General features: G+C 37.8%; 1 protein-coding gene across 1 annotated transcript in view; it reads left to right on the forward strand.

Moving 5' to 3' along the window:
• LOC146170344 (nonsense-mediated mRNA decay factor SMG5-like) overlaps positions 1-27,118 on the forward strand; it is a 36,917-nt gene that overhangs the window by 3,569 nt on the left and 6,230 nt on the right. Inside the window, exons 5-25 of the mRNA XM_083388770.1 lie at positions 122-346; positions 911-986; positions 1,294-1,459; positions 2,363-2,494; positions 3,800-3,891; positions 4,263-4,355; positions 4,768-4,807; positions 5,305-5,476; positions 6,458-6,605; positions 8,698-8,844; positions 9,599-9,846; positions 11,046-11,202; positions 11,393-11,491; positions 11,809-12,006; positions 13,960-14,088; positions 14,679-14,750; positions 15,013-15,164; positions 15,998-16,159; positions 23,087-23,309; positions 23,828-23,918; positions 26,490-26,579. Coding sequence (XP_083244896.1) covers positions 122-346; positions 911-986; positions 1,294-1,459; positions 2,363-2,494; positions 3,800-3,891; positions 4,263-4,355; positions 4,768-4,807; positions 5,305-5,476; positions 6,458-6,605; positions 8,698-8,844; positions 9,599-9,846; positions 11,046-11,202; positions 11,393-11,491; positions 11,809-12,006; positions 13,960-14,088; positions 14,679-14,750; positions 15,013-15,164; positions 15,998-16,159; positions 23,087-23,309; positions 23,828-23,918; positions 26,490-26,579 — 2,912 coding nt within the window. The remainder of the gene's footprint in view (positions 1-121; positions 347-910; positions 987-1,293; positions 1,460-2,362; positions 2,495-3,799; positions 3,892-4,262; positions 4,356-4,767; positions 4,808-5,304; positions 5,477-6,457; positions 6,606-8,697; positions 8,845-9,598; positions 9,847-11,045; positions 11,203-11,392; positions 11,492-11,808; positions 12,007-13,959; positions 14,089-14,678; positions 14,751-15,012; positions 15,165-15,997; positions 16,160-23,086; positions 23,310-23,827; positions 23,919-26,489; positions 26,580-27,118) is intronic.

Here is a 27,118-nt window from a genome sequence, read left to right on the forward strand (position 1 = left end):
GACGCTAGCTTTATTCACTATCCTTCGGACAATATGCAATAACTGAAAACCTATTATAATATTTGATCAAATCACGCTGTAGAAATAGTATGATTGTAAATAAATTATCGAATTTTTAAAGTTCCAGTCAAATGCACCAGGAGCATTGCAACAGCGCCACCTAGAGCCCCACTTTCGCCAGTTCCTCTACTCGGCCACCGGCTTCTACCACTACATGCTGCTGCGGCTACAGTCAAAAGTTCGCTCTGGGCTTGTTGAAATCGACTTTGCGCTTGCAACAAGACCGCTGCACAAGCGATCACACCAGGGATCGAGAAACAACTATGGGATGTCAGCATCTGGGCAGGTAAAAACAATTTAGTGGTTAAATTTTGGCAGAACCGCAGAATCGTTGAGTAAATTGTTTTTAAATAGCTTTAAATTATTTTACCACTTTGCAAAATATATGATATATTTCAAATTATTGTACCAGACACTAAGAAAGGATTTAGGAATGCTATTTATGCTTAGATAAAAACAACAGACAAACTTAATATTCAAGTGAATCCATTTATGGTGTAATGCTTCTGATTTCACTGATAATCCAGCAAAATACACTATTTCAAATTATTTCAGCATCGGTTAAAAATAACCTTGAAATTTTTACATCTGATTAAGTGAAACTTTTTAACAACTGTAATATAAGACTTACTCAAATTTTCTAGCCGTTGATATTTTAAAAGTTGCAAATTCTGAATTGTTTGAACATTTTAGAATAAAGTAAAAAATGTCTGATTTAAACAGTAAGGCCCTTTTCAAGTTATTTGACTGTGTGAATCAATTGCTGATTTAAGTTGAAGTTGCAACATCATTCATGTGAGATCCAATGTTTTTCCAGTAGGTTTTGTTTTAATTTGCCAACCTTGTACAGGACGATGACGAGAAAGAAATGGAGGAATGGATGAAAAGTACAAGCTACCGCCTGCTTGTGTGTCTGGGCGACTTGAGTAAGTCTAATCATTTTATTTTTGGAGCATAATGGTTGGAGGTTTTAGTAAGACGTAGTAAGAATAACAAAGCCCATGCAGAAGTAGGGTCATTTGGAACGTTTCGAATTTCTCTTTGTTAGTTTTCAACATCAAATGTACTTCTGTATGGTCTTTAATATTCTTGCTACATCTTATTATTTTTATTTTTAATTTGATAATGCAAAAAATCTTGCGAAGAAAATGTTAACTTGATTGTAAGCTGCGACGACAATTCTTTTATCAACTGAAATGCATATGTGTTGGATCAGCATGTTTCATGTTTCAGGTCGCTACCAAATGGAGTTTGGAGGTTCCCGGTCGCGTCCGATCCGCTTTTACCACTTGGCCCTGCTGGCCCGGCCCAGTGCGGGGATGCCTCACAACCAGTTAGCCACTCTGGCCGTGCACCACTCCTGGTGGGGTCTGGTGGCCGCCTACCACTACTGTCGCTCGTGAGTCCTTAATGTTTTTCCGTGGTGTTTTATTTTAACTTTTTTGTTATTTTTTGGACTTAAGGGATTATTTCCTTGTTTTTCGTTTTAATGTATGATTTTTTAATATATACTATTGTCGCTTGTGAGTTTTTAATATTTGTCTGATCTTTTTTATTACTTCAATTGTAAAATTGTTCTTCCATTATTGCCCTGATGAAGATTTCCTCTGTAGGTTATCGAAATGTAGGTTAACTTAATAAAAAGATTTGCTGAAGAACAATTTTACGATTAATACAATGCCTGGCACTAACAGCATATTTTTTTGAATTACGTTAAAATGCTATATATTATGTAATGGATTGATGTCTGACTATACCAACTACTTTCATATTAAACCACTTAAAGTGGTTCTTTTGACAGAATTTTAATTTAAAGGGTGACATAACGCAATATGGACTATTGGACCAGGGGTTCTTTAACGCATACCCTTAAATATTTTTTTGGTTCGCATAGACCAGCGTCTGCATTGAAATATCTAGAAATGAAGTCATGAAATAATTAGTCTTAAGATGTTTTTGGTCCAACAAATGTGAAACTGAAATGGGTTCTGCACAGTTTTTTTTTAAGGTTTTGTTTGGGTGACCACTAAGTAGTTTTAAGAGACCGCAAGTGTTTCATTTAAATACCAAAAAGTTGCAAGTCCAAAATTCGGGAAACCGCTGGAGAAATTTGGGGGAACGTTTCGGTTTTTTAATTAAAACTAGTCGACGTGCCTATAAAGTTTAAGAGACTGACACAGACAAGTAGACTATTAACTTTATCATAAAATTTGGTCCAAATTTGCGAGAAGTTTAAAGAGACCTAGCAGCCTTATCGATTTACTTACACCCAAAGAATGTTTTACGTTTCTTTGTTGTGCAGGTTACACGCAGAGATTCCATTTGAAGGTGCGGAGGGAAACCTACAGAAGTTGCTTGATCGCAACAAGAAGTTATTCTACCAACTTCCAACCGAAGCACTGGACAGCGTGATCGCCGACAACACTGCCTATAAGTAGGAAAAGCAACGGAGTGCAATTTAATAACAATACCCGATAATTTGACCTATACCCATGGCTAAATTACCCATTAAAAATGTATATCCTATATATCCAGGGAATGGATTTAACCTATACCAAGGGCGGCATTAATCATTACTCATTAGGAATCTATATACAAAGTTAAACCCAGGGGTTGGATTTAACCCCTATCCATTACCCAGGGATGAATTACCCATTAGAAGTAAACACGTGCTTAGAATACTAAGGGAAGGTTGGCACGAATTTTCTTAGCCGAATTTTCAATGGTGCCTCAGTATTTAATGAAATAATTCGAGTTGGTCAGACGACTCACACCTCAATAGTGGCCCGGTTGAAATTGCGCCACACCTACCTAAGCATACCCAGACGACGATAAGCACATGACCCTTATCCTCTAATTTTAGTACGATATAACGCACCAATTTCTACTTAAGCATAGTCAACTAAACCTTGATTTTTATCTGAGCAAAAATAGAAAACGTTTTTTGGCAATTGAAAACTTACCGCTTTCGGGTGTTGTTTATAATTGGTGTCAATCACTTGTAAAAATAGAATACCTTTCTCACCGGAACAATGAAAGATTTTTTTAGCGATTACGTCACAAGTCATAACATGTCGTCTAAAAGAAGTAGCCTTAGGAAACATGCATTTATCATGTGATGTCGTGCACAAAAATGCAACTGAAACATTAGTCTAAATGCATTTAAGAAGATAATGGAATGGCCTGCTGAAAAACAGACATGGGCTGGAAAAAATACCATATTTAAAGACATACCTGTAAATTTATTCCGTTCCGGTTTAATTTATCACTGATGTCAATCATCAGTCGATATAAATGCTTCCAAAGTGTTTTTTTAATGGCACGCCCCTTATTGAAGAGTAATGTAAATTTCCTTTTTGCCACAAGTCCACATAAAGTGGTGCTTATAAATATTTGATGCCCGTATATTGATCACGCTCGTTACTTGAAAGCCTATCAAATACTTAAAGTATTATAACGTGAGAACGGGGATGGCGAAATGACTTGATCACAAATGAAAGGGAATCCTAATTTTGAACCATTTAGTTCTTTTTAAACGGCGTTTTAATGCATTCAGTGCTAAAACGTGTGTTTTTCAGTTAAACTATTTTATTTCGAAATATTCATAATGCACCAATACGTTAATTTGTCTTTTTTAACCTCCAAGACTATAGTCCACGTCCCTAAGGGGCCATTGCCCACGTTATGTATATGTTAGATTTAGAAGCTGTTGAAGGCCAATAGTTGTTTTGTTTTGCAGGAAAGACCACACCCGCATTTTTATAATTTCGTTCCTGTACCTTTGCGATCTGCTGCGGCCCAAGACATATGCAACCGACGTTGAAATAGCAGGTGAACATATGACTAGAGTTCGATAAACAGGATTTGCCGATACCTAGCGTCTTTAACACGAAATAGGGCCGAAAAAGCTGCACGTTACTTGGTTGTAATTGGTCGTTGAGTATATTTGTAGTTACGAACGCAACGGCGGCACCTTATATCTTAAATGTGTAAGTTCGTAACTTATTGTAAGCTTTTTTAAACACAAAATAATACTTCAAAAGAAACAATGGTATTTAAAGTAGAATATAATCTATAATATCATATTAGGACCAAATACATAATAAAGCCAAAAACATAGTAATTTTCACGACAGGGTAATATCTAAATCGTCGTAATAAGATCGGAATAAGTCCTAATACATCGTTTTACTGTTTTCTTAGGTTTATGCAAGCGTTTGATCGATTCCCTGATAGTTTGTCTTACAAACATGGGAGATGAACCGACTGCTCACATCGAAAGCCATCTTAATGAAGGTGAGTAATAACAGCATTATTTCACCTTTTATGAATTCCAAATTAAGCACAATGCGAAATCGTTAAAGCTTTGCTCGTTTCAAGATTTTCAGGAAACGCAAAAAGAATTTAATATTTAAAAAAAAGATCATCGTGTTGATTTTTGGTGTACTTTGTTACAGGGTCGCAGTGTTACAATGACTGTGAACTTGAGTCAATGTTTTAAAATGACTTGATTTCACTGAAATCTATTGGACAATTTATTTGGTTTAATCGAAAAAGAAACAAATTACCGATACCGATATATCGGTAAGAGCGGAATATCGGCCGATATTATCGGTAAACCAATATGTCTATCTTTAAGGTTTTACTTATATACACTTACCGATAAAACTAAATTCTTGGAGTTGTATTATTTTTGCTTGTTTTGCAGAATCGTATGCCAAAGTGCTGGAATCCAGCCACAGCAAGAAGTCGGGTCAAGGCCATTCCCACTCAAGACGGTAATTCATTTTTATTTCAGGATTGCCTTACAAAATATTAAGGAATATCAATTAGAGAGGAAGAGGTTGTTAAAGGGTTGCCACAATGTCTTTGAATCTTTAGAAATCTTAGAATTGATTTACTTATTGAAAATTCTTTGAAAATCCTGTTATTTTATAAAAGTCATTGAGTAGTATTTTAATTTATTTTGGCCTAGTTCAACAAGTTATATGTTTAGAAAGTACCGTTAAAAAAACAACTAATATTTAATTTGTGTTGACTAAAGCATTCATACTGTTTTGATTTCGAAACGCATTCAAACAAATCGTCGACCGATCCAATTTAAGGTCTTTAAAAACCTACCAAACTTTATTAAAATGTCTTTGATTATTACGTGTCAACCGACTTTTACAATAGCTGCAAATGTGCATAAAATAATTAATTTTGCATGAATAATTTTTTTATTCCCCTATTTATTTTGTAGAAGTGCTTCATTAAAACACCAGCAAACACCATCAGCAAGCGACCAGTCGACCGCACCAGTGGTTCGCCACCCGAAACACCACCACAGTAGCCACCATCAGCACCAGAGCCGACTCAACGAAGCGATCGTTTTCAAGATATGTATCTTGTGCCTTGTCAACGTACACGATCTACAGGTTTGTAGGGTGTCGCTACAAATCTTTTAATCTTGAAGTTCCCTATGTATTTGGTTTGCAGCTGAACTAACCTGGGCGTGAAATTGCGTTTGTAGTGTAACTGCGTAATAGACTAAGCAAAATCACTTTCACGCTTCGATGGCAGTCGAACAAAGCGTGAAAATCGCTCCAAAGCGTATTTTTTTTCTAGCTGCCGGGGCTTGAGTTTAGCAAAGCGTAAAACGGTCGCCACAATAAAATTTAAAATGTAAATTACGCTTTGCTCAGCTCAGTGCAGCTGTAGTGTAAACGGGCCTAAATATTAAAAGCATAGACAACAATTTCAGTTTGCGTTAAACATGTTCCAATTGTTAAAACCCTGTTTAAATACACTTGCATCAAGGATAAGGTTATCATAAACAAACAACTTGCTAATGCTTGTCTAATGAATCCAACATATAAATCTTCATCTTAAACACAGCTTCATATCTTAACTTCTAGCTCGTCTTTATTCGCTTGAAGGCAAAAAATGGAATCAAAAATGAAGCCAAAAAAGTCGAACGATGTTTTAACATGTGTTCGCTGAAGTATATTCCTTATCTTTCCTGTCTTGTCACTGCCCAGTCTTGTCGTTCCAATCGATCTTCGGCCACCATCGCCTTATACAATTATGTATAATGTATATATACTTTTAATCAGTGCCTTCTCACCATAATGAAAATAAATAAAGATTTTAAAGTGTTACCTACTTCTGTATGGGCTTTGATATTCCCACTACGTCTTTATGTACGTTTTTATAAAATATACTTGCCCAATTGGTCAATTTATAATGTCATGTCTAAAAATTTCATCCCGACCGTGGTCAACGCGAACCAACTCTTTTTGAGGAAGTCTGCTTTAAAAAAAAGTTTTAAAACGCCAGGCTGTGGTAAGCAAAGGTTTGGTAGTGAACAAAGAAACATCGCGAAAACTTTTTCAACCTATTTTATTTATTTTCCCCAGTCTTGCCGTTCCAACCGATCTTCAGCCGCCATCGCTTTCGCCCTCGCCTTTTTCTCGCACCTCCTTGGCCACATGGTGGCGTGCCTGAGCAAAGCGGATGATGACGTAGATGAGAAGGCTGATGACGCAATAAACTCGAAGGCTGTCGGTAAGTTGGACTCTTAAACTCTCGAAGCGACGCCTGGACCGTGCTTATTACAACATAACTATTGACTATAGTACACCGAAAAGCCATCGCAGACTCGCCGAATCTGTCGATCTATGATGCAAGCAGAGCAAGCCAGAAAAACAACTGGCCTGCAGTGAGGTTCGAACTCACGACCTCCGGTCAAGCCGGGACCGTCGCTCTACCAACTGAGCTATGCAGGCTCAGAGAGGAGCGAGTCGAGAAACAACCATGCGCCAATACTTGCACATTTTGTTAGTACAAGCAACTTCACACTGGGGGATCATCAGTCCGTATCAATCAATGAAAGACACACACAAACATGTGTTTAATAACATCTTTGATCTAGCCCCTCGGAAGTTGCCTAATGACCCCCCAGTGTGAAGTTGTTTGTACTAACAAAATGTGCAAGTATTGGCGCATGGTTGTTTCTCGACTCGCTCCTCTCTGAGCCTGCATAGCTCAGTTGGTAGAGCGACGGTCCCGGCTTGACCGGAGGTCGTGAGTTCGAACCTCACTGCAGGCCAGTTGTTTTTCTGGCTTGCTCTGCTTGCATCATAGATCGACAGATTCGGCGAGTCTGCGATGGCTTTTCGGTGTACTATTGATACGGAAGCCGTAATCGTTGGTCATAGGCAACTTCCGAGGGGCTAGATCACAGATGTTATTAAACACATGTTTGTGTGTGTCTTTCATTGATTGATACGGACTGATGATCCCCCAGTGTGAAGTTGCTTGTACTAACAAAATGTGCAAGTATTGGCGCATGGTTGTTTCTCGACTTGCTCCTCTCTGAGCCTGCATAGCTCAGTTGGTAGAGCGACGGTCCCGGCTTGACCGGAGGTCGTGAGTTCGAACCTCACTGCAGGCCAGTTGTTTTTCTGGCTTGCTCTGCTTGCATCATAGATCGACAGATTCGGCGAGTCTGCGATGGCTTTTCGGTGTACTATTGATACGGAAGCCGTAATCGTTGGTCATAGGCAACTTCCGAGGGGCTAGATCACAGATGTTATTAAACACATGTTTGTGTGTGTCTTTCATCTATTGACTATAGTTAAGTATTTGGCCGAACAAAGCAGATGTGGAATAAACACCCTACTTACTTATTTCGGACAAATTATTAAATCCGTAAATGGCTGTTTGCAGGCTTGATACTGAGCGGTCTGTCGGTAAGTTAGACGCTCAAACTCTTGGCGTTGTATGCTTACAACAATGTGACTATAGTTAAGTTGTTTTGAGAAATAGCGTGAAAAAATAAGATAAACGCAAAATATTACAAGCAAGAAAGTTGTTTTATATGCGAAAGTTAAGATAAAAACTCTCATGTAGTAATTGATCGCTTGAAAAACGGTGACGCCGCACTGCATCTCGCTACATTTAAAGCAAGCACTGTAAATGTGTCGCTACAGTGACAGGCCTTTATCTAAACTTGCCACTCGCGTACGTACAATTAGGTGCAACCATCTTCAGTGGAACGAAAAATATTATATCGGTTTCAATTACTCTAAATAAACGAAAGAATTGTATACAAATCCCATTTGGATTCGAATTTGAGGATTCGATATTTCACTTTGAACATTCCTAGTTGTATAGCGGTTGCTTCTGGAGCGACGACTGGTCTGTGCTTATTACAATATGACTATATAATTTTGTTTCGAGCAATAACGCAAGTATGAGAATAAACGCGTAGAAAAATAACATAAACGCAACCAAGCAAGCGGTTTTATATGTAAAAGTTGAGATAAAAAAACAATTTTTCAAACAACTTGTCTGATAAAATTATTTTATTTCAACCTGGGTTGTAAGTCAAGTTAAGTCATTTGCCGAGAAGACTTCATTCATGTCAAGTCATTTTGTACAAAAGACTTAAGTAAAGTAAATTAATTTTGCCAGAAAGACTTAAGTCAAGTCACGTAATTTTGCCAAACGGACTTAAGTAAAGTCACTTTGCTTAAAAGACTTGTGTCAAGTCAAGTATTTTTCTCGTTAAAGCCATTTAAAAACAGCGACTGCAGGGACAAAAACAGTAACACTCACTTCTTCCCCTGCATTACAATACTGACCTTATTTCCAGGTGATCAGCAGCGTAAAGAGAACGGGAAGGTCAGGAGTAAGAAGAGCAAGTTTCGAGTTCGAAGAAGACGGAGGACTTCCGGAAAGAAGACGGGACACGACGGTGATTTGAGCGAGGGGGAAGACACGATGGCTGGAGGAGACGCAGGTTCGGAACTAATAACAGTTTACACTCTAGAACAGGGGTTCTTAAACTGGGGTCCTTGGGGGTACGTGAACTAGTTTTGGGGGGTCCATGAAGAGTTGAAGACCTTATTGAAATATTAGTGTATATTTCAAAAGTAATCAATTTTTCAAAAAACGAGTTTAATTTAACATGAAACGGTTTTGCACTGAATGTATTTGGACTTTATTTCACCTTCTCATTTTTTCGACCAAAATCAACAGATTTATGAAGTTTATTTGTATTGTGACGTCAGTTTTGAAAATTTCTTGCCTACCGTGGTCCACACTAAGCAAGAAAAATGTAACGGTGTGCAGTAAGAAAAGTTTAAGAACTCCTGCTCTAGAATCAACCTTTGTAGGGGTGAAAAAATTTACAAATTCGAAATGTTTACACAATTTTTATGTATATATAAAGTAATGGCCCTGATAGTTTAAAAAATATACGTTTATATGTTACTTATAATGTTTTCGGCGTTAAAAAATCCCGCAACTGATTTCCACCACCTGAAAGCCAACAAAAAATCCACAAGGCTTTTATGGTCCATACATTCTTGCGTTCTTGCAAAGTTACAAATTCGAAAATGTCAGCTGATCTCGCTATATATCAAGAAAGAAGTCAAACTACTATAGCTTGGGTGCGCCCCAAGTCCAACAAACTTTCCCAAAAGGCGTAACCTCTGGTCTATATGGACCAAAAAAATTTTTTTTCAATAATCCTAACCTTTTTCCCAACCCAGGTTCAAACTCTGACCTAACCGATGATGAATCTCGCTCCGAAGAGGAATCCATGTCGGAGTCGAGTGGATCCGGAGGAGCAAGATTGAGCCAGGAGGACCTCTCCTCCAATGAGGAGGACAGCGACACTCCGGAGTCAGAGCGACCGGATAAAACCTTTGTTCCTGGAGCGGATGCGAGCAAACAGAAGGTGGAGCTACCTCAGCAAAACCTGGACACGCTCAAGGATCTTTCCAACAAGATGTTTCAGGTGGGTTGTCCTTTACGTCAGTGGCCAGTCCGCCAAAGATCTTACAATTTTATATCTCAATTGTAAAATGCAAAATGTTGAAGGCTTATCCATCAAATTTAGAACTTCTTCAGTTCCATAATTCGCAGCATTGTGACGTAACACAGGGTTGATGGTCTACTTTAGACTTCACCGTACGTCATAATGCTGCAAGTGCTGTGTCCAACTGTTTAAAAGTAGGCTACAACTCGTTCAAGTCCTAAAATTTCAGACCAGCTGTATGTAAAAGCTAAGAAGACTTTTATTATTGCATACTTTTATCGTATATTACATTTTGTTTTATTTTGATTTTTATAGGTCCACCGGTCCGCAAAATTTGTTTTGAATTTTTACCGGTCCGTATGCTAAAGGGGTTGAGAACCACTGTATAACGTTGTATGTTGCCCGATATTTTATGGCTAAATGACGTCATTATTGTTAAATAAGTGAAATTAAAGTTTGCAAAGATACTGATTTCCTTGTATAAAGCCAAACTGCTACATCGTTAAAGGTTCGTTTCCTTCGTTTTAATATTTACTTTTAGTTAATTTCTAAATAACTACCTCACCAGATAGCAACACTTAGTTAGCTCGCAAAACATGGCTGAAATGAGTGCATTGTATCGTTCATTCGACAATGAGGCCACTGATACCAGTATTTTGTCAGACGAGTACCAAAACACCACTTGGCATCGAGTATTTGCTTTGGCCCGGTACGATTGGATCCCTTGACTTTTTTGACTCATTTCATTATGATCTTATTCAAACAGAAAAATTGTTAAGTGCAAACAAATGTAACGAGTAAAGGACATCAAAGGTCAAATATTGCGGTAGAGCTTAACTTTTGGCAGAAGGGTCAAATAATAGGGTAGTTTACTATGTATTCCATAATTCAAGCCTTCGTCTGTGAAGGTCGAATGTCACGAGTAAGTGACATCAGAGGTCAAATATCACGGTAGAGGTCAAATTTTACCGAAATGTTCGAATTTAACCTCTTCTTCTTTGCGTCTGACTCCCTCCTTTTAAGGCTTTTTAAAAAATAACGGAGGCGGTTGTGGAACAAAAATCGTTAGGGTTTAATGTCACGAGTGAAATACATCAGAGGTCAACTATCACGGTAGAGGTCAAATTTTGCCAAAAATTGTGAAAAGGGTCGAGTTTAGCCTCTTCTTTTTCCTCCAGCCTTCTTCATTGCGTCGTAAGATCACCTTGGCTCCCTCCTTCCTCCAGCATCTCAGTTCTCCTCCGAGCAAGTCCTCACCTGCATCCGGAGGAGACGCCAAGGAACAGGAGCTGAAAGATGAAAAGAGCGCAGCGGACAAGAACAATAGGAAAAACGGTAAGGAGCATGCTTATTACTTGAAACGAGAAATTAACGGACTCAACTTATATAAAATGAAACAAAAAATGTTGCAAAATAAAAGATTTATGCTTACTATAGAAATAAAAAAAAAATATCTTACCACCTCCCGTAACGAATAGTCAAGGACGTTTATATGACGTTCTTCGTAATTGTGATTTCTTTGCAGAGGTGCCGGGGGACAGTGTTATTACACCAACAGCACCCATTAGTGGAGATTCGTTGGTAATCGAGAAGAAACCGACACAGCCAATACAAACTGAGGAAGGTTGGGCTCTTGCCATAGTAAAACATTTTTAAACTATTTGTGTAATTGTGTTGACTGTTGACCATGGCTTCTATAAAGTTATTTACCAATTATTTAAAAAAAAAACAGCGATCGAATTTTTAGGACATTAAAGATCTATAACCTTACTTTTTTATGATACACTTAATTAGGTCATTTTGAATTATCTTCCAAATTTCATTGAAAAAAAAGACAGGACATTTCTAATTTGTATCCTTTTTATTAACCCTTGTTTGAAAGTTGTCCAACAGCGGTATTACATTCAAATTTGTGACCAAAACAACGATTTCTGTGCTTAGATGTCGTTAGCGCCACCAAGCGGCTTTGTGTACTGGCGCGTCACCACCACGTGATGGCGTGTGTCAAGCTGCTGTGTGATTGGTTGTGGTGCAACGAGCGAGTGGCTGAAGCTTGCGCCAAGAGCTCCAGGGCTTTGTGGAGTCGACTTGTGTGCCTCGTTAATCTTCTGCCAACTGATCGACAGATGTTTGAGATGGGTGAGTGGGATTTAAACTGTTTTGTGTGAAAAATATTCGTTCTCAGCTGAATTTCACGAGTCGCCTTTTTCACTGCATTCTGTTAGATTAGGCGAGTAAATGACGAGGTACTGCAAGAAGGGATGTCCATTGTCCAATACTTTAAATTAGATTAGAACAGTGCTTTCCAACCAGTGGGTCGCGAATCATTTCTAAACGTTGCAGTTTTCTATTAGATTGGTAAATTATTGCATTATCAATACATAACATTTATGCGCAATGTAACAAATTCGTAACAAATAGATGTGTTTTATCGCATTAACTATTTTTTTTATCGTATTAACAATTTCAGTACGTACGCCAGTAGTAAAGATGCAGGTTTTATGTCACTGTGAATCTTATTTTATAATAGTTGTATTTTTAAATTATTTCTAAACAAAGATTGAAATAATTTATTTGAACTCTCTACTTTTTGATGGATCTGATAATATCCAATGTACAAGCTCAAGTTCTTAAAAAGGTTGGGAAACGCTGGATTAGAATTACTGAATTCTTGAAAACCAGAATTTAAACCTGAATTTGAAGTAGATTTACATTAGTTATTCACAATTAGGGATGTTCAAAGTAGAATATCGAATCCTTGGATTCGAATCCAGATGAGATTCGAATCCAATTCTGCCGTTTATTTCGGGTAATTGGAACCGATATAATTTAATGTTTTACCGCCGATTGTCGCGCCTAATTGTACAAACGCGTGTGGTAAGTTGGCCTGTCACTGCGGCGATTGCTTTAAATTTAACCAGGTAGGAGCGTTTTTTCGGGCGACCAATTACTTCGCGTCTCGCGATAACGTTCGTCTAATAATTAGGTGTCAATCAAGCATTATTGGGCGAGCGACTAACGTGTAATTTCAGGTGGGGAGTTCCCAATTTCCCTAAATGCGTTAAGTTGCAAACGAAACCAGGGTTTTTTAAGGTTTGGTTTGGGTGACCGCTAAGTAGTTTTAAGAGACCGCAAGTGTTTCATTTAAATACCAAAAAGTTGCAAGTCCAAAATTTGGGAAACCGCTGGAGAAATTTAAACCCTTAAAAAAAACACTGAACGTAACATTACGTTGTAAGAGGTGCTGGATGTCGACCAAATGCGCTATAGGGTTACTTAAGGTCAACTTTAGGCCAATATTTAGCGAGGTTATACAGTAATGCACAGGGTAATTGTCAAGTATTCGTTATGTCAATAGTTATTCTTTGCAGTACATTATTTGACTGCATAACAGATCATTTTAGTCAAAAAAAGAAGCAAAAAAACCCAACAATGCTTTAAAAACAGGACCAAATTGCTAAAGAGTTCAGTATTCGTTGTTGCATTGTACTCACTATTGCCAAACATATAAGTTTTGGCAACAACCTGGACAGTGGACATATTACAGTTTACACAACTGCTTCAAATGTCAGTTGTTAAGAATGTTTAACATATGGGAGATGTTTTTTATTATAATGTTCCCTTCCCCAAACAAGGTTAAATAATTTAATAAAATTATACTAGGATTCGATATTCTGGATTCGTTATTCTAGATTCGAAACCTATTATTCTAGAATACCTAGGTATTCTACTTTGAACATCCCTATATACAATCAATTTAGTTTAAATCGCTATGTATTGTCACAAGAATGGTAATGGCAAATATTTCTGTGCTATATTTTTTGATACGTTTTGGTTTTAGAATTTACCTATAAATCGTTTCGGCCGAAAGTTTTAATTAAAATTTTTTCCTACGACTGGGAGACTAAAAAAGCCGTTGTCTAAAGTAGCTTTTTAAGTAAAATCTGAATTACAGCGCACAATCAATTCGCAAATTAGATTAGAATTAGAATTAACCGCATTTTGCTCAAATTCATTGAATTAGAAAATAATTTATCTAGTTGTCCAAGTCTTCTCGTAGGCTCGATTTATTCAAACGAATTTGTTTCCCAGACGAAGTGAAGAAAGACAAGATTTTATGCGAACAACTAAAAAGCGTTCTCGAACAAGGGAAAGCACCTGAACCCAATGCGGATGAGAGCAAGGAAAACGCTCCGGTTGTGGGGAAGTCCCCAGAAGCAGGTGAAATTATACGTTGACTGCTTGTTTTGAGTTTTTCAATTTTTTTTTTTTTTAATGACTTTATAATGCACAAAGTTAGGTGTTTTTACCTGAAAAGTGTAACCCAAAACGTATAGAATGAATATCACAGCCCATAAAAAAGAAGGTAGCATAATTTTTTTTATTTTAAATGATTCGTTTAATTATTTCGAAAAGTTGAACAAAAACCTCCAGTCAATTTGCTCCAAATTTTTATCCAAAAATTATGGAAAGATTTTGCGTCAAGTGTGCAGAGAGGAGAAAAAATTAGGGTCAATAAACTTTATTTGGTATACCATTGCTGTTTTTGCGCATTCACTTTTCGTAAAAACTGTCGTCCCATTAGCATAGCACAATTCTGTGTTTCACAAACAGCAATGGCAGATTGCCTCTTACTAACCCCCACAGACCGTGTTCTACGTTTTTATAGGCTTTTCTTAATTTTGTTTTACTGCCCAATTTCGATATAGTCACTCTGAAAAAAGCGACTATAGAAAATCCGTGTAAATTCTTTTCACTCTTTGTTTTATCTTATCCCGCTGTTTTTTTCTTTTATTACTGCTTTATTCCAGAAATAGTTGAGACGAAGAAATCGACGTCTGGCGCCAAACATAAGGTCACCATCCAAAAGCGAGTTGAGCCAAGTAAGTACTTAAACCTATGCGGTTTGTGGTTTTACTTGTTCACTAGTCGAGCCACATTTTACTACTCTTATCAAAAGCTTCGGGAAACATTTCTTACCTGTGGTTTGAGATAAAATAGTGCTTGATGTCTATTCCCAACCTACAAAATATGCTCTTTTTGAAAAACAGCTGAGCTGAGATAGAAATCCTCCTACTGAAATGATTTTTTGTTGTATGGTTTTAACAAGTTACTTCTAAGCGTTTATTAACTTCATTCACGCAGCGCCCGTCTCCAAACCTTCCGCCAGGTGGCGTCAGGATCAGCCTTTACCGGAGGACAGGGCGGTTCATCGGATGAGCGCAGTGCGCGACGCGACGACCAAGGCCGGAATAGACCTTGACCGACCCGGACTTGAAATGACCGATATACAACAGGTTGAACTTTGACCTGGGTTTAAAAAAGATAATAAATAGATTTTAATACAAAAGTAATTTCGACGTCGACTCATTGTAAAGTGTCACTCAAGAAATTACTTTTTTGAATACTTTTCGCATATAATTTTACACAAGTGTTCAGACAAAAAAAAAATATTAAATAATACGTTCCATGCACCATTCCTGGGTTCGTCATTTTGAAATGAATTCAGTCTAATTTAAGTCATCAGTTGCCCAAGTTTAACATAATTTTTAATGAAAGATTTTGTGATCTTTAAGATTAAACTTATGCGTGTTAAGAATTAAAAAACACATTGGGTGCCTTCGGAAAGGCTTAGCGAACTTAGTTGACCTGATCAGTATAGTACAAGCTTGGCTTGCCTAGAAAAACAAATAGCCTGCGATTAGGTTTAAACTCACGACCTGGGTCATACCGGGACGGTCGCTCTACCACTGAGCTATACAGGCTTAGAGGGGAGCGAGTTGAGAAACAACCATAGCATTGCTGGCTGCTGCATCCTGTTTGTAAAACTAGTCTGTGGTGAGGTTTAAACTCACGACCTCGGCCAAACTGGGATTGTCGCTCTACCAACTGAGCTATACAGGCTTAGATGGACGAGAAACAACCATACGCCAATGCTTACTACATTCTATTAGAACAAGCAACTTCAATTGAAGGTCAACGGCCCGTATTTTAGCAGATGAAACATTCATACAAAATGTATATTCTGCGATCAACCCCTTGTCGAGTCGTATACTGACCTACAATAATGGCGCACTTATATAGTACACGAGATGCCTTTGAAGTGTTTAAAAAGTTCGTTTCTCGCCAGGCCGTGATCCGAACCTGTCGCCTTCGTCACTTGTGCCGCGCATTGCGCAACATCGACGACATCGATATTGACGTCATCAATACCGACGATGACGTCACATCGGGCGAGGAGCGATTCGTCGGACCTGAGGAGGAGGCGGTCGACCCCCAGATGGAGCTAGAGGTCAGGCGATTTTGTTGTTGAAACTTGGATTCGTTGAGGGCTTTAACAACTGGATTAGCCTTTTAAAATTAGATTAGAAAATGTGACCCGCAATTTTAACAAATGGAGGTAATTAAACATCTTGTCCCAGAGGTTCGTTATCTGGTATCCATGGACCCCTTAGAGGTACGTGAACTAGTTTTAGGGGATCTTAAAGGCATAATTTAAGTATTAATATATATTTAAAAAGTAATCATTTAAAAAAAAAAGTGAAATTAAAACGTTTTCGCGCTGAATATTTAGACTTCATTGCGCTTTCACATTTTTTGAACCGTAAACAGCAGTTTTTTGTCTATTTTTCATTTTTATCTCTCAAAATATCTTGCCTAGACTGGTCCACGCGAAACAAAAATATTTTTAGGGGTCTGCGGTAAAAAAAAAGTTTAACTACCCTTGTCTTAACCTAAAGTCAATTTTAGCCCGATAACCTGGAATTATTTAACCTCAAATTCGGAAGGTCCACTACAGTATTGTTGCCTGGTCAATAGTCATCTATAATTTGTTCGTTAATTAAAATCAAGTTTTCGGATTTTGACACAAATGTTTTTCTTCGGCCCACGGTCGCCAGGCCTTACAGCAGGGGTTCTTAAACTTGTTTTTACCGCGGACCCCTAAATTCTCTTTTTGCCTCGCGTGGACCACGGTAGGCAAAAAAAATCAAAGTCAGGTCTTAAATTGACGTCATAAATTGACGTCATAGTACAAATAGACTTCTTAATCTGCTCATTTCGGTCCAAAAATGTGAACGTGGAATAGAGTCTAAATACATTTAGTGCTAAACCATTTTATTTTTGATCAAACTGTTTTCTTTAAAAAATTGATTACTTCCTAAATATATTTACACTAATATTTCAATTAGGCCTTCATGGACCCCCTAAAACTAGTTCACAGACCCCCAAAGGGTCCATGGACCCCAGTTTACGAACCCCTGCCTTACAGCCATCCGGACCTTTATGGAAAAAAGTTTGGTGACCCCTAAATTATTTGGATGTAGAATGATGAATATCAAAGCCCATACAGAAGTCAAAGCAGAACTCGCAACAACATCTGTGTTTATGTTTGTTGTGTTGAACTATAAAAATGCCCAAAAAATAAAGTTTTAAAAAAAACACCGTATAACTATCTATGACATTTCTCAAAACTTTGCTTTTTATGAATAAGTGTCACTAAGATGTGGTACATCACAATGTTATGTTATTTTGAATCGTTTTTTTATAACGTTCAACTAACTAATTATATGTTCAATTGTTTGTAATTGACATTTATTAAAAAAACAGCCACGTCCATCTAAATTATGGCACCTCGTTTTTCCCTTGAGACTTTATTAATTTGTGAAGCTTTCAGAAAATTACGTGGAATGTGTAAGTCTGTTACACATTTATAAGTTGTTTGCTGAATAAAGACACATCACTGTTTGTGTTTAAATATCAATATTTTTGCTCCAATATTTGCATAGTTTTGTAATGGGGAGCACCTCTCATAAAAGTCTAGTTTAACCGGTAGTGAGTAGGTCGAAAACATTTGAACATCTGTTTCAATCAACATCAGCAAAATCAAATAATCGTAAATCAAATAATCGTAAACCAACTTCGTAACTTAAAGGTTGGGGGGTTTAATTAGACGTATTAGGGATATCAAAGCCCATAGGTAACATTTTGAACATTTCGGTTACCTATTTATTTATTTTCAACGACAGATAATAACTTTTTAACTTTTCGAGAATATTTTTAACCACGGTTTGTGCTTCTTACCAAACAAACATATATATTTTTGCCATTTAAAAAAAAACGCGTCTGGGCATTTTAGGTAATTTTGTCTACCATAACAGTTTGCCTGATAAGAATGTTTTTCAAATGAGTTTTTTTGGCTATTGATAATATTTTTCCGAACATAGGTTTAATGTTAAAAATGAATAAAAAATATTCGAAACGTTCAAAAAGCTAGCTAATTCTACATGGGCTTTTGATATACCTACTGCATAAAGTCGTAGACTAACCACTTTCTCTTTAAAAACAAACCAGACGTAAAAATTTTCCTCGGCCGGCAATTAATCACCGAAATCCCGCGAATCGACGATGCGGTACCCGGTGTGTACTTCTCGACAGCAAACAACTAAACAAACCATTTCAGTAAAAAAACACCCTTGGTGTTATCGCCCCGTAACCTCCAGACAAACACCAGCGCGAAAATAAGATCGGTCAATATTTACCGCGGGCCTTGCGCCGATATTACCCATTCAGGGGCGCGTTGACTAATGGTTCCAGGTTCCGCGGGCCAACGCCCCTTATTTCCCGCGGGCACCGCCCCCCTGTTTGCTGAGCTCTGCGCTAATACTAGGGTAGGGTTTGTTTTGCGGTGGCTGCGAACTTCGGGACCCGCCCGAGTAAACAGCGGGAAACGGGGCGGTCAATTCCCGCCGATTTGGCAAATATTTGCCAATCTCTCTCTCGATGTGTTTTTACGACGTAGGACGGAGTCCGCTGCTCGTTTGACCGTTTAAGGTAAACATTTCGTAAGGCACATTCTAGAATCTAGACCACTGCTTTTTAACTAGGGGCGCACGGCTCTTACACTTGTTACAGTAGACTGCAATAAATCTTGAAAAAAATATTCATCAATCAGGTTGCCACATCGTCTTTAAATTAATTGAAATATTGAAAAGTATTTAAAACACCCTATAAAGTCTATAAACAGTCTTTGAATTTATTTCTTTGAATTTATGTCCAGCTTAAGTTAAGTGTTTTTAAATTGCTGTAAAAATCTTGAAAAAAAAATATGTTTTTGACCACTTCATTTCTTTCAAAACAATACCTGACCATCCTGCAAAGTAAAAAAGGCAGTTACTTTTTGGGAAACTGTTTTACATGTAACGTCAGTATGACGTTCTGTATAGCACGTCGAAACGTCAATCTATTATATATTCTGCTGGTAGAGCAACACTCCGTTATAAAAAAAAGCAGGACGGGCTTTGTTTAAATCGTCAAAACCAACATCTTTACAGATATTTTAAGCGCTTTGGCGTACGCGGCTCTTACACAGTAATGTGTTGTAAGTGCCGAAAACAAATCATTAAAAGATGTTTTTATTCGGTTGACCGTGGAATTTATGCAGTTTTGTTTTCTTTTATTCAAAGATTTTATTCAAAAGTCGTCAATCGGTTAGGTCTTTAAAAACCTACATCTTTTTCTTGAAATGTCTCTCAATTTTTTTTCATAAATTATGTGTTCACCATGATCAATAAAAAACTTGGTGAGGGTAACCAGGTGGTTCTATATAAAGACAGATTGTACTGAAATCTTGACAAGGTAATAACATGTTTGAGCTATTCTGATTAAGCCTAACAATAAAACTGCAATCGGTAAAGCAATTTGATTCTACCAATTATTAAACCTATATGTGAGAAAAAGCTTATAAAAATACCTGGCCACCCTAAAAGCCTTGTTTAAATCAACAAAACAAACAACTGAAGTGATATTTTGATCGCTTTGACGTCTATTTACCTTAGCATTGCGGCACCGCGATCGTTGACAGGCTAATGCAAACAAAGCTGGTAATGCGCTTGTATTTGGCTTCTCCGTGTGCACACAGTTATATAGGCGAGGTCAGTGAACGGCGATAGTGTTGTGTGACACGAATAAACAACGAGCGTTGCTGGGTACATTAGCCTTTGGAACCAGAAGCTGTTCCGCTTTTTGGTTGAAAAACCGCATGACGCAGGTTTTTTGTTGAACCATGGTCCCAAACCTGCCTGACTTACTGTACCTTTTTCAGATCGCTACCCACTTTTAATGCAAGTTATATTGTGCGACCCACAGTGAGATATGAACCAACGAATAACAAACATATTGTTGGGAAAAGAACCAATGCATACACATTTACTATTATTGCGAAACTTGAGCTTGCATTTGGGATTGTTACGTATTTGTTACATTGTTGCATAAATGTTACGTAATAATAATGCAATAATTTCCTGATCTTATAGACAACTGTGGCATTTAGAAATGCTTCGCGACACACTGGCTGGAAGCACTGCTGCAGTGGATCTCAAATCATAGGTCTCCGCCCAAAATTTGATCGCTGCTTAGTTTGGTTGGCTAGCCCAGGGGTCGGCAACCTTTTTTGCACTGCGGACCCGTTTAAAACTGAAAGTTTGTCGCGGACCGGCCTTAAAAAACAATAAATGTTCAATAAAGGACAATACTACCACTTTTTTCAATGACTTATTAAAATGCATACGTTACTTTAGAAAACTTTCCTGCCGAACATCAAAATAATCAATCATTTTATTATGGGACATTGTTTCTATGATTTTATTCTATTGCACTTTAAGGTAAGCACGCTTAAACATCAAAGAAGCTAGATATTTTAGCCAATTTTTCGATATGTTGTACTTACGAGGTGTGAGATTTGACAATTAAAAATGCATTTTTGGGATGTTGTAAACGTGCTATACTCATATGGCCACAGCACACTATTGTTTTGAACCTCACGACAGCTTGATACTAAATGTGAATGTTTATCATACAAAATCAACCATTGACTATATCTTTAAATTTAAACCAAACTTAATGTGTTTTCAATATAAAAAAACAATTAATTGTTTTGGACATTTTTGGCTTTTTACGTACAGTTTGGGTTTAAATAAAAAAATAAATCTGGAAAAGTCTAGTATCGTGTATCGGACATCCCCTAAGTCACAATTTTCATCCCTGTCACAATTTGTTTGCAATGTATGAAGGCATCATGGATGACTTTTTAGTATATACTATGCCTGGTATCAACCGCATTTTCATCCCTAGTCACAATTCATTGTGCAGTTTATGGCCATAATGAAAAGAAACAGCTCTTCGATAGAGAAAGTGCAAGTTATGGGCGTTGTCATTTGTTGAAAGGGAAATTCCTGCTTGGTAGAAAAAAGTCTTCAACTAACATTGACAAAATAGCTTCAAACGTTTGTAAAATGATCAGCTTTATTGGCCAATGTCGTTAAACGTCCTGGTACCTAGAAGGTAAAACCCTGGCGCCGTAACTTCAAAAGTTTTCTGTTTACTGAGCAGTTTGGCTTAAAAACAAACAAAATTTGCTTCTGGGGAACAAATCTGGTTAATGTTTTTTTTAGAAAATGGAATGCCAAGCGATAACCTGAGTTTGAGGTTGATAAAATAACCTAAAAAAGTAGGTAGTCGTTTTTAAAAATAATTAATATTTTGAAGGCCCGTGGTTAAAAATAATCTCGAACAGTCAACTCGCTAAATCTTCGCTGTTATTTTACCATTAGTGTTTGGTCGCCGCAGAAAAACGTCAAGGAACATCGAATTGCACGAACTCGTTTAACTGCTTGGATAGTTTTGTAAACAAGTCATTTGAAAATAAATTTAGTCTAAGTCAAGTCTTTATGAATAAAACAAGTCAAGTCCCAGTCAAGTCATAATTAGGGAAATTCTAAGCAATAAATCAAGAAAGATGACAGAAACGCAACTTATAGCAAGCAAACTGTTTTATGTGTAAAAATTAAAATAAATAACCCAATTTTATGAAATAAATGCCTGATGAATACATTTCATTTCAACCTTAGTCATTTGTCCAAACGACCTAAGTCAAGTCATTTATCTGAAAGACTCAAGTCAAGTCATTTATCTGAAAGACTCAAGTCAAGTCATTTATCTGAAAGACTCAAGTCAAGTCATTTATCTGAAAGACTCAAGTCAAGTCATTTATCTGAAAGACTTAAGTCAAGTCATTTATCTGAAAGACTCAAGTCAAGTCATTTATCTGAAAGACTCAAGTCAAGTCATTTATCTGAAAGACTCAAGTCAAGCCAAATCGTTTGTCTAAAAGAAGTTATATAAAGTAATTTTGCCCGAACGATTTAAGTGATTAACTTGTCATTACCACATTGCTGTATAGATCAAGAAAAAAAAAACACGGCCACGGAGATCAACCGAGCTATTACCGCTCTCTTCAACAACCCTTTTGCGCTCGTCTTAATTAACGACCCCACCGCACATGCCCCCCACCCCCCTAAAGCGCAAACACTGACGAAAATCGCCCGGCGTCAATATTTACGCGCGCTTGTCTGCCTGTGTTTGGGCTCTACAGAGCTTACGACTCCGTGTAGATCGGAACACTTCAAATATTTGCGTGTAATTGAGCCGCCCTAACCACTGCTGATCTCATGTTTACGCCACTCTGCGTGTATGTGCGTGCATGTGGTTGTGTGGCGTGTGTGTGCACGGCTGCACGCGCACGTGTGTGTACGCTGCCAATTCTTCTGAGCGAAATTTGACAAATAGCAGAGAAGCAACCCAAAGAGTCGGTTTCTTTGTAGGCTCCGGGACGACCTGTATCTCCAAAAAGCCACGTTTCTAACAAAAAAAATGAAAAATAAATACTAAAAAGTCTCAAAGTGCCGTGGTTTTTCTGTGTCTGGGTTTGTGCGCGCGCGTGTGTGTGTGTGTGTGTGCTTGTTTTGTTGGCTTAAACTTATCGCTACCGGCCCGCGCACAGTTTTGGGCTGAATAGTTTTTTCGTTAGCTCGCCCTTGGTTTTATGGATCCTATATTTCTTTAAAAACTAAAACTAAAAAGCTTTAGCAGACTTGACTTTGACCTATGTCATTTACAACACTTAAAAAAAATGCTGTAGCGTTAAGAAGTTTAAAATTACGTCATTTGTTAACCTAGGGTCTTTGTTGAATTAACAAAGTGCAAATTGCTGCATTGGATTGCAAATGGTATCCAAAATACCTATCTTAATTTCTAGTTCGGACGAAAATTTCTTCGATCCAATTTTGTCGGACAGCCCTAGCTAAAGGTTAGAGCAGTGCAACACATTCAAATATTAAAATGGTCAAATATTTGTCATTAAACTTCGCTATCCCTTCCACAGGCGGTGGAAGCAATGCGTAAAGACCGGCTCATGAAGGACATGGCAACCTCGCGCCTGCGCAGTGAGGTGCAAGCCCTGGAGACGTCGCTAGGCAACCAGAAGTCACGTGACAGCGCTCAGTGTCTCCACCTAGTGCCCACGGTGTCGGCCCTCTGTTACGAGTTGGGTCACGTGAGAAGACTGGTGGCAAGCGAGAGGTTCATTGTGACGCTGCCAAATACTGGTGAGTAAAAAAATGTCCGCTAGAATTGAGATAAATTATTGTGTAATTTATTTTTGTTTTAGAAAGTCAGGTAAGCTGTGCCTTGAACCGGGGTTTACCAAACTATTGCCCATGGGTCAAATCCGGTGCGCCAGTTTAATTCTTTCGGCGCGCTGTCAATAATATGTTATTAACGGTAAAACTTATCGGCCAAAAATCCCAAGCTACATTTGATAAAATTTTAAACTAAACGGCGATTTCATATTTTTGGTGATTTTTTTCGTTAAATAAAATTCAAGTCAAGTCCCGTTTTAGATTTGCTCAAAACTGTTGAGTTGTATATAAGCTGAACAAATGTGTAAGATAATTTTTTGTATTTTTTATCATAATCCCACAAACGCTGTACCATACTCAATTATTATTTGTCTTTTTATTAAAACAATTTACATGTACATTGTACATTACTCGTTACTCGACTCAATTCAATTGAAATATCCTCAAACACCCCAATAATATTCTCACCGCTCAACTTTGTTCAGTTATCGACGGACTCGACTCAGTTAAGAAGGAACTATCTGGAGCAAGGGAAGCGATAAGGTTTCTCGAGATGGAGCTAAAGAAAGGAAACAGGTATTTGCTACACTGAGTCTCGGCCTTGTTAAAAATATCGGAATCGGAATACAATGTTAATTGTCGCACAGGTCTAATCAAAAATGTCAAATTTACTACTGTTTGATTTCCAATGTAAATCGACTATTAATAATTTTCTACAAAACGCTAAAAATACTGCTGAACATTCAGCAATACGGGGATAATAAAACTAATTTTCATATAAATATATATGGATTCTCAAAATTGGCTATAAGCTCAGTTATTTTTAGAAAAGCGTAAAAAATAAGTAGTTTGTACGGTCAAAGGTCACTGTGCACATGGTACCTTGACATTGTAGTTATCCTTACTGCAGTTGGTGTTACTCCTACTTTGTCGAGGTAGGAGCTCGCATGTTAGTTAAGTTTAAATTAATAAGTCAAAGTCAATAAGAAGTAAGAATATCAAAGCTCATATAGAAGTATAGTTAAGTTTTTTTTAAATGATTAAAAGATTTTCGAAACGCTCAAAATGCTATACCTACCTGTATATGGGCTTAGATATTCCTATACTGCGTCTTACTACAACCTCCAACATTTCTTACTAAAACCTCCAAACTCAAGCATTATCTCTAAATTATTTATCTATTGTAAACAATCATCTAACATTTAGGTAATTGACATGTCAATACCACCCAAGAGAAATGCTTGTAAAAAATGAAAGCTGTTGGCCATGCAACCTGATACACATAAACGCATACCGACATGTCAAAACGTTATCCTGTCCAAGCCATATATATTATACATGCAATGGATGTGACACAAGCCCTATGTTCCGTCTCCCATGGAAGAAGGCAGTGGTTTGCGTTTTGCGGCTTGCGGCTTGCGCAATGCGTCTGTGGCTTGAAGTTGACAGGCCGCTTTAGATGAGCGGGCAATTCAAAATAAACGCTGATTTGAAACTTCCTGTCACCCTATCGATTACTATACATCAGATCGTTTGGGAATCCAGGTTCGATTTTAATGCTCCTCATAAGCAGGTGGGGACTTTTGGATTTTTTTTTAGGATTTTTGTTTAAGGGGGACATGAAAATATTTTCCAGAGATTACGTCACAAGGTTACGTCATAACGCGGTGTCACAAATTTACGTTAAAACGTGATGTCACATAGAAGTGATCTGTAGGACGCTGCACACAGTTCGTTGGTTTGTTAAAGTTTTCGGTTTGAGAGGTGTTAATAACGATTTTGCGCAAAGCGAAAACCCCATAGGTCGGTCAGTGTTTCTCAACCTTAAGGCCATACCCCAAATACTAAGCGTAAGTGTACCAGCGAATCTTTGGCGAAACAATTCTCTTCACTGAATGTTTGTATAAGATATGAGTAATAATAAATTCAATTTAAAATGATATGCGCCACTTTTTCGTGTATCTTCCGCCAATTTTCTAAAATGTTGAAGAAATCTCGCTCAGAACGAATATATCAATCAATCTAACCATGTTGAACTACTGCAGTCGGCGACCCAATCAAATCAAACAGCCACCTGTTTTTTTATGGATTGGGAAACACTGCTATATATTAACTGGATTTTTCCTACGGCAAGGTTAGGCTTTAGTGTCATCTTTGGCGCTGTAAACTATTCTTGCTCACAACCAAAATAGGTCTTTGTTACCCGGTAAATGCACAGTTCTTTCGCAAAGCCCCTTTTCACCGAAATAATCCTGGATATTAGATCCACACGCCTGTCATAAGATGACCCATACATTTTCTTTAAGATGTATTTCAATGTCTTCAAATTTTTTTCGTTAAAAATGTGGCAACCTCAAGAAAAAAAAAAATGTCATCTACAGTCTCATTTCGACATTTCAACGCCCACAATTTTGTGCGTGGCTCAGCATAGCGGAAGCCGCAATCCCGACTTCCCAGCGCTAAATCACATTTGTGCTCATCTGATCCGTACACCGCAACACTGGATGAGCGTGGCATCGGTCGGTTCGGATGACATTTCGCGGGAAATCCCGGCTTACTGAGCGGTGCGCTTCAAAGGGAAATCCCCTTTTGCTGCGATGGCGCTCTAAGCATGTAAAGTCCAAACCGCGGGTTTAGCGCCTTAATCTGATCTGCGGTTACCATTTGACGAGATTATCTCAGAAGAGTTGTTGGATTTGTGGTGCACGTGTATAACCTTCTAGTAATCTAGTGGTATACGTAAAGGCTTTTGGCTTTTTAGTTTATTTACCGAGTTTCGGGAAATTTACCAAAGTGCAATGTTATTACGGCCGACATAAGTTCAATTTTTTCTTTGTCGCATTAAATCGACCTACAATCCAAAACTGTATTTTATGCTTTTTATTTGACGTAAATTAAAGTAACACCTCTCTAACCTAAAACCAAATGAACAAACTATGCAGGGTTCTTACTATTACTTCATTATGACGTCACATTTTGACGCAACTTTGTGAAGTCATCTCTGAAAACTTTGTTTAGCTCTACCCCCCAAAAACCTTCCTAGATCCGCGCTCCTGTCTATACAACCGAAAATGTACAGCTTGCGCTTAGAGCGAGTGTAAATGTTCAATTTAAACTTGCTGAAAGTTGTATTCCTCCGCTTTTCAGATTCATCCGCGCTCAGAGCAGCGACGAAGTGGTTCCTGGTTGCGTCGAAGGGGAATCCCCAAAGTTGAAACGCACCGATATCGGCGCTTGGTGAGTGGATTTATAATTCTTCTAGAACAGAGGTTTCTAAACTTTTTTACGTGGCGCTGAAAACATTGGACTGTTCGCGTGGATTAGATAAACCATTAGACCAGCGTTTCTCCTGCGCCGCAAGAAAATGGGGAAAAAATGTTACAAAAATTCTGTATGAGGCCTATTTGTAGAATTTGCGAATAATTTTAGAATAAACTCTAGTCACTATTTTCTGTGAATAAACACTGAGCAATATGACTGGATTCGTAGCCCTTATTGAAGTCCCAATGGTTGATGTTGGCTCTTCGCTAACAAAGAAAGAGAAACTATTGCAATCTAGCGGGGCTTCCGCCATAAGACCAAAATTAAAACAAAAGCAACTTCGGCATAAAAAACAGTTCGGAGTAAGACCAAAATAGGACTAATACCTAATGCTCGTAATAACGTTTAAATCAAAATAAGACCTAAATTCGTTCGAATAAGGCCTAAATGGCAAGAATAAGGCCTTTGCTACCTTTTACTTAAGCCCAAACCCCACCCATAACTTCAACACAAAC

This window comes from Ascidiella aspersa, chromosome 1, assembly GCF_963924565.1.
Source record: "Ascidiella aspersa chromosome 1, kaAscAspe10.2, whole genome shotgun sequence".
Lineage (NCBI taxonomy): Eukaryota > Metazoa > Chordata > Ascidiacea > Phlebobranchia > Ascidiidae > Ascidiella > Ascidiella aspersa.